Consider the following 12,688-nt stretch of genomic DNA (forward strand, 5'->3'; position numbering starts at 1 on the left):
TTATTTCTAAGCTACAGAAAGAAAATGAGAGAAAAGTTACTAGTTACGTAAATTCCAATAAGGGGCATATATACAAGATTTGCGAAAGCTAGTAAATGTCTATAGAACAAAATTAATAATAATACAGATTGTAAGATAGCATGATGGGTTTGTGTTATTTTCAATTTTAATTTAATTGTACAAATAACCTTAAACAGTATTGTTTGGACTAGATTTTTTCTGTTCAGCTATAACTAAATCCCACAAGTGTACTTCCCTGGGTGTCCACCTCATAAAATAAGCAAATGTTCTGAAACTAAATCCAATTCAGGGTCAGGAACTTAATGTGAATGGTGTATCAGTCCATCACAGGGCTCTGTCATCCATACATTCAACATTTAGAATTGTCAGTTAACCTAACACATACATGTTTGACATGTCAGAGGAAAGGAGAGGAGAATAATGTAGAGGAGAAATGTGAAACATGAGGGAGCAGCACTGAATACTGCACTTTAACTGAAACCTGAAAACACATCTAAGCAAGTGTATTTTATATATTTTTCTATAATCTATTACATACATGTTTATGAAAAGTGAGTTAAGGGGAATATTCTAGATGGCAGAAATGAGAGCTTTATTTTAATAAATTCAAATTCTTTGTTAAACAATTGCCAACATTTTTGTGAACAAAACTAAATGGTAAAAAATTAAAAGCAAGATTTCAGTCAATCAGTTGGTTAATAATGAAATAGTTATTCTGAAAGTCTTATGCAGCAAAATAGTTATTTGGGAAGTACAATCTAAAGTACATATGTTGTTTAAAGTAGCCACCATCAACAATTGATAATACTAGTTGACGTTTACATGCACACATACTGCACATCATACTGCAACATCATTATTACACAGATAATCCCGAAAGAACGTCAGCAAATAATGCCATGACCCATTATCTACCTTTTCATTGGTCCTTCAGATCAAAAATTTCCTTAGCCTTTCCATGGCACTGAAGCCCAAAGAAATGTTAACGATACTCATTATGCAAAAGTAAGAGGAACAAGAGGATAAAGTACCTTTCTGAGAATGAGAATACCTTCTTGAGTATTTTCATTTGTAGTAATATCAAATGTGGTACCACCATCTCCTGGAACAATGGTGTATTCAATTTCAGCGTTTTTACCAGAATCCGGATCATGAGCTTTTATTCTACCAACTGCTGATCCAACAAAAGATGATTCTGGGATTCTCAGATGAAATATACCTGTAAAAACATGCACAATTACCTTTATCACCATTGTGTGAAATAAAGCATCATTAGTTGAGGTAAAATATATACAAACTATCAACCAATATGACCAGGTTTATGACTGTTTAATGGTAATTATATTAACATTAGTAAAAATCACAAAGCACTTTAATATTTGCATTTCTTGTTTTTAGAATTTATATTGCATCTATGAAAGCATAGGCAAGGGAACTATAAGTACAGTCAGGAAAATGTTTCCTTATCCTATTTTCTGTAAAGGTTGTATTCTAAAAACATAGGACAAGAAAATAAAATTTTATCATAGGAATGTCTGCATGTGTTCATTTCACATAAAGATTACACGTGAGAGGACAGATTTCAGTGTTTATGCTTATTTTTCTAAATGTGCCTTTTCTATTCCTTTAAAATATTGCCAGAATCTGAAGAAGGCCTGTGGCCCCAAAGGGTAAAACATGAAGCTCAAGAATTTTTCTGCAACAGATTTTACATAAAATCTGAATTAACAGAACTGGATATTCCAGTACTTTCTTTTCTAACACATTTTTCCTTTTAAAATCTAAACTACAAGTATGATCAAAAGCGCATTATGAATATATTGGGGATCTTATCTTTCTCTGTAAATGTATAAACCTCCACTTGTCTGGGCTAAATCTGGGGTCTGTCAGGGATTTATTGGACATAGTAGGATCTAACGGGAAAGTTATATTCTAATACCCATGCATATTTTTCCATAAATCTTGTTTCATACAATGAGTAAATGCAAAAGGTCTTCTTAACTGTATCATTTTCATTCTGTTGAGAGACCCTTGTGAACAGAACTGGTTTAGATTTTGCCCAGTTATTAGTTAACATTGAGGATTGCTTAATTAAAAATGATCAGCAACATCACAGCTTCATGCACAACTCTGGATGTTTCTTTTAATTGGGACATTGATGCAATGGCAAAGTGGTGCTTTTTATCCATACATTAAGCACTACAGTTTCTAATTTGGCTCAGTTTCTGCCCTCTGTGGTTGCTAGGTTTATTCTGTTGTAATTATTATTTATTACGTTTTGCACTATACAGAAGAATATTCTTAAAAGCTTTCAGTCACTGCATAATGATGTATCTTCTGGTGTATCTGGATCCGAAGAATCAATAGTGCAATTAGTCAATCAATTATGTTTTATTTTTAGATTGCTGTTCCACTGCAGCAAATAAATGGGTTCCAATTACAAAATTAGTTTGGAACTGTGGCCATTCAGGACTGTAATTGAGGACCCCTGTCCTAAGGCATCGATAATGTCATTCAAACTTCTCTTCGATATTTAGAGCTCAGTTGCCTTTTGGTCATAATCTTCTGATCCTTTCAGAAAATGTCAACAGTTATGCTGAAGTTATGCTAAGGTGAAGCCTAAAAACTAACAAAACCTTTACCAACAATATCCTATTTATTTTTAATTCCCTGCAATTTTTTGATTCATGTAGCTTAAAATGTACACCATGGTAAAATGTCATTTTGAGGGCCAGTTGCACATGCTGTAGGGAAAAGATTGGCTCATAGCACAGCAATAGTAAATATAACATTTTACATTAACCACAAAGTAATTTGCAGACATTTCCCTTTATATATTTTTCACATATGAAGTCTCTCTTTTTCCATTTTACTTTCACATGTTTGAAAATTCTATATACTTTTAATTCCAAACATTCCTCAGGTGTTTCAAACTTCTTTTATATATGCCTGTACCAAATTGTTTCCTTTTATTGAACTGTTTACATGTGTACAAAAAATGTAAATCACTTATGGTTTAATTTAGATGATTTAACTGATTAAATTGTAGTTGTCAAAGAAACTCTCCAAGAAACTGCAATAATGCATTGTTGATTGGAGAGCACTTTCTTTCCGATTTGAGTGGGCATTAAATTCATTAAGTCACAAACTATGCCTGCTATGAGTCAGCCTGAAAAATAAAGTCATTTTTTAATGCAGCCCAAAGATGACAAGAAGCCAAGTGTCAAGCACTCTTCCCTTGGTTCCTGTCAATTAATTGGTAGCAGTAGGGCGTCACATTGAAAAATGGATTCACATTATGATATATTATCATTGCAGACTACTAATCATAGGTAACTGTAATGAATGTATTATTACAAGATAGGAAAAGTCCATCACAAATATGAGTAAAACTATAAATAAATGCCAGAAATAATAAATACATTATCTAACTGTCTACCTTACAAACCAGAAATCACACCCACTACAACTAAAGCAGACAGTGTTACCTAATGGCTAAGTTACTGGATGTTTCAGTACAAGATTGCTGGTTTAATTCCTGTTTCCGACCCACTGTGTGACCCTCAGCAAGCCATTTAACCCATCTGTTCACAAATTGCAAGATATAAATGCAAAGCAATTGCTCGCTGTACTTGGATGTTGGTCTTCACTAGAGAAATGCAAGGTATAAAAGCTGTTTGAGTGCAAATGTTTAATTGTGTAATTTTGGTCAGGTTTACAAAACAAAATGAATCCACAGTTTCAATTTCTGTTTGTATAGCAGGCTAAGAGCATGAACAGGTTTACAGCTTTAATTTTCTAACAGAAACAGTTTATAGTTTACGTACATGAACACACAGGTTACACAGACAATATAAAACAAAGCAATTTAAATGTGATTAACATAAATCAAGTACATTAGCATTACAATTGAGATATAGCTGGTGGACAATCGAGGAGAGCATAAAAACTCCGCTCAGCAGCATTTCTGGTATGCCCATGATCTGTTATAAAAGACAAACTTGCATTCAAAGCCAGGCAAAGACACAATTCTGGTGTTCTAGGCCATCTGGCTGTCAATCTCCTCAAGAGTGTTCTATAATATTATAAGTATGTGTTTGGCAATCTAATAAGAAGATGAAGTTCTTTATATTTGAATTCCAGTGGCCTCATATATAAAATCGTTTATATATATTTAAACGGTGTGTACTCACAAAAATGTTGCGTAAGCCTGTTTCCGCACTCAAATCGCGATGTATAAAACCTAAAATTGGCATAAAGCCATGCACATTTTCACGGTAACTAAATGCTTGGTGTACGCAAGTTCTCTGCTCGGTTTTGCAACCTGGCGGCACCCAGCGTCAAAGCAGTGCTGCTGTTTAAGTGTGGTTTCCCTTTCTTTTTTAGATCCACATCCCTGATGCGGCTTTATAAATACACTGAAATTAACCGCATATTATTTATTAGTTTAATGCATATGATTGTAATTAACCTGTAACAATATAATGGTCCACAGAATAGTCAAACTATTCTAAATACCATAGCTGCTTTAGCGTTGTTACTTTCACTGCAACTTCTTCTTCTTCTTTCAGCTGCTCACGTTAGGGGTTGCCACAGCGGATCATCTTTTTCTATATTACTCTCACTGCACTACTTGGAGTATTTATATCACTGTATCTGAATGGGGAATCACAGCTCCAAAGCAGATGATTGGAAAGAGTTTCTCGGTATACAGCATCAAGCACACGCTGCCTAAGCCATGCTGTGTATTGAACTGCTCTCATACAGCAAACGCTTCAGAGCATTTCCTCGCAGTTCAGAAACAGTTTCATCCCAAGAACAATAAACGCACTCAGTCAGTCCATCAAGTGCTCCTTGTAGAACGCTTTGTACTTATAAGTACAATTACCTCACTGTAAACTTGCGATACAGTTATAATATTGCACAACCTGAGTCACTTTATAAAGCGCGTATATTTACATATGATGACAATATCATTTTTAAGATGAAATGCAGGAAACTATGTTTATTATATTATACAGATAAAATGTTAACATCATTTAAATAATCTATATTGTTAATAATTAAACATGTGAGGACACGGTGCCACAGCGCTAGCGAGGAACTGCCGCTCCGGAGCGTTCACGGATTGTTCCTGCCTCGTGTTGTATTCTTGTTGGGGCTGGCTGACACTGGAAGGATAGATGGATAGAATAATTAAACATGTACTATGAAGATATTTCAATGTTCCTTAAAAGTTTTGAAGAATCGGCATTCTAAACTTACAGATGGCTTAACGTCTATTACAGAGCTGATTGTGTGGCGATTGGGAATTTGGATAAATTAAAGTAAGGACAGGAATTGGTTAGTACGTTTGAAAGAGACAGTACTGCTGCAATAAATTATTTCATCAAATTTTGAGCATGGCACAGCAAGTATCTTGCATGAAGCAGTAACAATCACTGCGCCACCATGTTCTCATGTTTAATAACATACTTTAATTATTTTAATTATTCAGAGAGCTGTAATATCACGAATGTAATGGATTCTGTGTCCTGTCAGAGGAAGAGAAAGCCCATTTAAGAAACATGTAGTGAATCACACACATTGAGCACATAGAAGATCAAATACAAAACAAAGCATTTAACGTGCTACTTTAGTTACGATGGGGTTGAGAAACTAGTAAATTAAACGATTTTAAGATGAAGTTTATGATGTTCTACTTTAATGACAAAATAAACTACGTGATTAAAGTGGAAATTTTGAGATTAAAGTTGACATTTCATGCTTTTTTCCCCACTGTGTGCCTATTTTTTCTCTCTGTACCCTAATAAGCTTTCATATGACACTCAGACGGTGGACTACGACTTGCCTTTTCACAGCGACTTTGATATCTGACAACTTTTTTTTTTTATTTTCGGGCACTGTGCGACTTTGTGAACTTGAGCTTTCGAGTTTCTCTGACACTCTGTCACTCGATCAGCTTCCTTTTGTTGATCATATCACTGTTTAAACCAACAAATAGTAAGTTTTTCCTTGCCTCCACATGGTATTCGCTGAAATTCTTCTACTTCCCCCTGTGCTTTTGCCATTGCTTTTTCACAGAACACTGAGCTTAAGGGCTATTTATATTGATTTGCATATTCAAAGAGGCATAATTCTGGGAGGAGTTGGGGAGTGGTGGCAGGTGCATGCATGTGCGTTACTTTTCACGCTGACCGGGATTTATGTAGCGGAAGAACGTGGAAGTTGGCGTTTGCACAGATTTATGCATCTGGATTTTTTTGTGCGTACGAATATTTCCGCTTTTTGTAACGCCATGTTATAGTGTGAATTCTACGCATGCCGTTATGCATAAGGCCCCAGGTCCTCCAATTTTCTTAATGTCACTTCACATGGGCAGATATACCAGCTTAGGAATATAGCAGTGGTACAAAGGGCTTCAAGAGTCAGTCACTTTTTTAAAAATTCTAATTTAGCAGTGCAAGTGGCCTCAATAAGCTCAAAAGGTGAGTTTTGTTTTAAATGGGGCTAATATACATCTAAGATGTCTTTCTGAAACACATAGATCCAGATCCATACTATTCTTCAGAATTAAATCTTAGTTCTCACAATATTCACAAATTGCATGCTGACCTTCAATCCAGACTGCAGTTTTCCTGATTTAATCTAAGATTGCATTGTGACACCAAGAAAAGGTCAACACAATTAAGTAGTAATGAAAAGTAATTTTATTTAGTTGAGAAATACTTGAAATGTAATGTCAACACCATGGGAAATAATTAGATCCAATGTATGGCTTTGACAATGAGTTGGAATTTCAATCATCTGGCAAAACTCTCCAAGCTTAACAGGTGTTTCAAAACATTTTCTAAAGTTGTCTGTTTCAACGAATCAGAATGTTAAAATCACCTTTGATCATAGTTTTTGTCTAGCTAAGATAAAAAGATCTTATTGTCAGAATATAATTTAAAAAGTAAATTATGTTCAGCTTGTAAGTTATGTCCCCTATTTGCACTCTTCTCATCATAATTTTTGTGTAGCTAAGATAAAAAGATCTCATCAGCATATAATTCAAAAACTACTCCAGGATCAGTTTACGCAAGTTATATCCTGTATTTGCACTCTTTTCAGTACTGGTTACCCTTCCTTGAGAAATCACTGGGATATGGTAGAGAATCTAGTGCATTTCCGAAAACAAGAATAATGCTTGTTTGTTCGTAGAATGATTCATTTTTAGAAAAAAAGTGTAATCATTGTTACTAACAGTAGAATCTCTGAAGCCTACAAAAACCTCATACTCCAGTATTATTTACCTGTATTTATTTACTTATCTTCCTACAGCGTAAAGTCAAAGTAGACTTCAGAGCTTCCTGTGTTTGATCAACACAGGCATGCTGTCAAAGTACATGTGCAATGCTACTTCAGTATGCAAATGCCTTTAGCTGAAGGTGGAAGCTCCTGTACGTAACTCTTGTTACGGTCCTGCCTTTGTCCAGAAACGGCTCCATAAGCTTTATGACCTTAGTCTCGGAAAGTACTTCTCCCATGGGATGACTGGGATCTTTTCCTGAATAAGGAGTGGCAATCGTAATACTGTTGATAATGGACCTGGCAAAAGATAGGATGACAAGCAATGTTTGCAAAGCTTTGATGAGCATCAGGTAGATGGCAACAAAGGAGGGTTCTAAATTGTCATAGCCCCCAGGCTACAGATCTTTGCTCACTTTTGTCAAGAATAATCTAAGAGCTGTTTGTGGATTAGCTTTCAGGGATGATGTAAATACATTAAGCATTCTTCAAACAGAAGTCTAATATGTAATTAACAGAAAAAACTCAACAGGGATGAAGAAAGACAAAGCACAAAAAAATGTACTTAGATCAGCTGGATCACAGGCAAGGAACTGAAGTATAGAGACTTTTCAGAACTGTCTCTCATTATTGAGTTGTTGTGCTTCAAATTTGTTGTAGGAAAAGGTGCACAAAACAGCCTGGCTCTTAACTCCTGATTGGTTAACTATATCCATGAGAACACCTGAATGAAATAAAAAACAATAAGTATAAACTGGGAATAGCCAGATGTCAGCTAATGTTCATTCAGGAGGAAGAGGTGCTATTGAAAAATAACATGATTTTGTTTAACGAAATAGGTTGTAGAAAACACATTTAAAAGGAATCTCACTATCAACCCCTTTTAAAATTCCTGTGAACGTACATCTAAAGATTGCTGATGAGCTGTAATTGGAAATACCTAGTTTCTCAACAGGAAGTCAGCCATCCCTACAAAAGATCATCTTTCAAGGGGACTTCAAAGCCATCATTGGCAAGAATTATAACCTCTGGATAAACATGACTGGGAATGAAGCTGTTTCTAACATCAACTCCAACAAACACTTTCAAAGGGCAATGAGCTAAATCTTTCAATGAGTAGCCTACTGTTCTAGAAAACTTAATTAAAAAATCTGCTTAAGCTGTACACAAAGCTTTGGAAACTATCTGATTGTGTCATTATGCAAAAACGAATCCCAGTCTTTCTTACAAGCATAGTTAAAAACTGAATACAAAGAAGCTTAGCCTTCCAAACGTTTTGGAGATACCAGCAAAGCATATTTCCAGGCTTCTCTTGGAGTGAACCACAAAAAGATGTTTAACTACATGATTTTTGAAACAGGAACAAGTGGTAATTGATTTAAGACCTTTAGAACAATTTTGATTATAATGATTCATAAATTAAACTTTGATTGACATCCAGAGAAAAACCTTCAGTGCTTATCAGGGTAATTTAAAATGTAAGGATATCTTTCATAGTAAAATAAAATGTATTATTCGTAATATTCAAAACAAACAAATTAATACCACCTACTGCTGAATTTTAATAAATATTTTAAAATGTAATGACATTTTATTATTAAATCAGTCATGCTATAACAGTTAATTGAAAAGTCAATATATTGTTTTGAATTATATTTGGAAAGCAGGAGGTTTTTTAATTTTTTTCAGTTTTCTCTTCATTTTATTTTGTATGTTCTGATAGTTTTTACATTAAAATATGTGAAAAAATAAATTTCCATTTTTATGTTTCTTTTTTGTTTGCACACTTCTGTTTGTGAGTAGACAATATTTTATTAATTTTAAAGAACAATGAGGGGATCACCACATAAGTACTATATATACTGATATATAAGTCGAGTCTTGAAACCCGAAAAATTGTTCATAAAATCGGACCCCGACTTATACGGCCGTTCAAAAATGCGACAATTTTTTTTTGACATCTTCTTGCCTCCTCCAATCTTGCATCAGTTTCTCAGACACATTGAATTTTGTTGCAGCAGCGCAGTTACCAATTCTTTCACTACTTCAACAATGTTTAATTTAAAACCAGCTTCATATTTTTTTCTGATCGAACGCTCCATCGTAGATAAGGGATGCTCTTACAATAAAGGTGTATGAGGGTGTGAGATACAAAAAACACAAATCAGTGCAAACGTTGCTTCAGAATAGTTTGGGTATTACCATGTGGTCACGTAGGCATAATACATAGAACAAAAAGGCAGTGTGCTCTGTGGTTACTCTCTTAGGTGTGCGTTAGCATATCATAATCTCTTGGACCAATAGCGTGAGTTTTCCACATTCAACTTATACAACCGACATTATAAAATACCAGAAATTATATGGTAAAATCAAGTCCGACTTATTCCTCTGGAGATCTTATCTGCGTGTATATACTGTAATGTGCAAACATCAAAGATGAAAAGATTACAAAATTCCTGATCCTCTGATGCACGCCCTCCAAACTCCACCTTCCCATTTGGAGATTACTAAAAACAGAATCATGTGTGAGATTCAAAACCAAGATTCTAGATCCATGAGAAAGTAGCACTATACACTGCACTACTGTGCCCCCATATGATTATAATATATAATAATTCAATTATTATAATATTATTAATATTACTTTTTATTTTTGAGGTAGCAGTCTAATGAAAAAAGTGCTATGAAACTTAATTTGTGCTTAATCACAAAGCTGATCATCATACTATACTTTTGATAGCAGCAATCACATGAGCTTGAAAAATACATCTGACTAGATAGAAAAATAAATAACTATTGCACTTACTCTTAGGAAATCTTGGAGGATTGTCATTCACATCTGTGAGAGTTATATTAATCGTTGTTGTTCCCGCTAAACCTCCCAGTTGTCCTCCCATATCCTTGGCTTGAATGAGGACTTGATATTGCTCTTTCACCTCCCTGTCCATGTTTGGCAATGCTGTTCTTATAATTCCTAAAACAATAATAAAATTAATTTTACTATTTATTGCACCCAAGGTAGCATGCAATACATAGTGATTTTAATCATAAGATTGAGAGAAACCCATTGTGAGAAAAATCAAGCATCACAGATTGAATGTCTGTTTTTAAACATAGTGCAGACAAAAGAGTTTACAATTTAGATACAAATACTGTAAGTTAGGAAATATCAGTGTGAATCTGGGAAACCAAGTTCTCTGGAGTGACAAAAGTAAAGGATGACTTTCAAAAACAGCGGCCAGCTTTAGATTAACTTTGCTGATTTTTTTTTTCACATTCAGATAACCACCTATCTAACTATTGTAAGATGGATAAGCTGGGGTTTCAAGATGATTTTAAAATATAAAAGGTTGTTATGACATTCAATATTATTTATATTTCATTCAGTTCCCTATGTATTGTACCACTACTTTTACGAATTTTTGGATATGCCATGTTAAAGAGATAGGGCATGTGCTTTGCATGTTAATGTTTAAATTCATGATTAAAACTGAGACCTCAATATTGTTTTAACATTAAGGTCATTTGCACAGACAAGCAGCTGGTGATCAAGTCTCCCTTGATGAATGTAGCAAAATTCCAGACTACATGTACGCCATTCTACAGGCTTAATTTTGAATAAAACTTGCTGACATAAACTAAAATCTTAGCATTTTTATACCAAAAAGAATCTTTTATGTTTCATTTATTTCTTGCAGTGCATGAATGTAAGGTATTTCCCATCCTTGTACTGGCAGCTGGCATCTATGATTTATTAAAAGAAGTTTTACCTTATACCTGCTTTCTATGCTCTCTAACTGTTCAGTGGTTAAATAATAATTAAGGGGGAAGGCAATTTTATGCTTCACCCTCGTGGCTCTTAAACACCTGCACTTAATTTGGATAGGCCAGTTTGTACCTTTTTCAGCCAATTAAAATTGCTCCTTCTAAAAAGGACTAAGGACAAAATGACTGCCTTTGAGATATATTATTGATCCCTGACATGAATTTCTTATATGATTTTAAAAACAAAAAAAGAAATAATTTATATATAAATGTCCATTTCCGGATTGGTTTCTGCCTTGTGCACCATTCTGAAAACAGAGGTACTGGTTTACCATAATCATGAACTGGATAAAAAAGTTAGAAAACTGATGGATGTTTATTTATGCTTATGCTTGAATTGTATTAGTGATTTTATTTTCAACATTTTGAATGAACTAGGTACCTTTTTGTTCTAATTAAAAAAAGGAAGTTTCACCTTGAAGTAATCAACCTGTGTGCATTTTTATTAGGGATGGAGTCCTGAACAGCAGGCTCCCCTGGATATGTACCATCGCTCACCGAAAGGTCTTCTAAACACCTGTTTTTTTTCAAGAAGATGACAAATATTTATTTACATGACAATGCCCTGTTAAATTATTTTATGGGATTTATATTTTGTTTACCATATATTCAAAATTTGTGGTATAAGTTAATTTAAAACACAAGTGCTTCATTTGTAGGATCCTGAAACTGTCTGTGTACACTGCCTTACATCATTGTGGAAACATTTATTTCTGTCATCATAATATTCACATTTGGCTGTTTTAGGTCCAGTCAGTATAAACAATTACTATTTCATTGCATTTACTGTAAAAAGAGTAGGTTAACTAAATGCAGGAGGCACTAAGATCCTTTAGTAATATACAGTAGTATTAGTATTACAGTAATAGCAGAGAAGCTTGGCAGATTCCTGGGTCAATTATCTGTCTCTGGAAACCCATAGTTCCAGAAAAACCCTTAAACTATTTACAAATATACTTCTCTCAAAGAACAAATACAGTCTCTAATGTAGAAAAAAAATGGCTACTGCTGACTTTGTCCTGTTGTTCTTCTTCCCTCACAGCTCCGAGAAGCTGCCCAGTAAGAGCACTTAACCCCGCCCCTTCCAGAAGTTGCGCTACAAAAGAAACGCCGACCAAGAAAAAGGTGTCTTTTGCTGGAAGACCGGAACGAGCTGCAGAGCGGAGCATGTGATTCTGAAAAGCCCTTTAGGAGGAGGAAACCCCTGTTCGGGGATAACACATTGGCACTGTTTTTCGTTAATTCTTTATTTTTGCTTGTCTCGTCTCGCGACGATTAAAATGGATGACCCGGTTGGTGTCCCAACATTTTGACTGTTTGCAGTCTGTCCTTCCACCGCCTGACCACAACTTCTTCACCCTGGAATGTCATTATTGGGAATCTATTGCCCTTCAATAGTGCAGACAGCTGTGAGGCTCTTTAAACCTCTGCAGAACAGAGTTTCACTGCAGCCTGTAGAGAAAGTTCTAGCTCTGGTGCAAATATAGGGATGACCCTGAACATCGAAATGATTCTGGGACATGACTGAAGATTACAATAGGATGGAGTTTAA

General features: G+C 34.8%; 1 protein-coding gene across 2 annotated transcripts in view; it reads right to left on the reverse strand.

The window, feature by feature from the left end:
• LOC114653469 (cadherin-12-like) overlaps window positions 1-12,688 on the reverse strand; it is a 348,240-nt gene that overhangs the window by 129,673 nt on the left and 205,879 nt on the right. For both annotated transcript variants that reach the window (XM_051929400.1, XM_028803816.2), the window contains exons 4-5: window positions 10,118-10,285; window positions 1,053-1,240 (exon numbers count right to left, since the gene is read on the reverse strand). In XM_051929400.1, the coding sequence (XP_051785360.1) occupies window positions 1,053-1,240; window positions 10,118-10,285 (356 nt within the window). The remainder of the gene's footprint in view (window positions 1-1,052; window positions 1,241-10,117; window positions 10,286-12,688) is intronic.

The sequence above is a fragment of the Erpetoichthys calabaricus genome, chromosome 6 (assembly GCF_900747795.2).
Source record: "Erpetoichthys calabaricus chromosome 6, fErpCal1.3, whole genome shotgun sequence".
Lineage (NCBI taxonomy): Eukaryota > Metazoa > Chordata > Cladistia > Polypteriformes > Polypteridae > Erpetoichthys > Erpetoichthys calabaricus.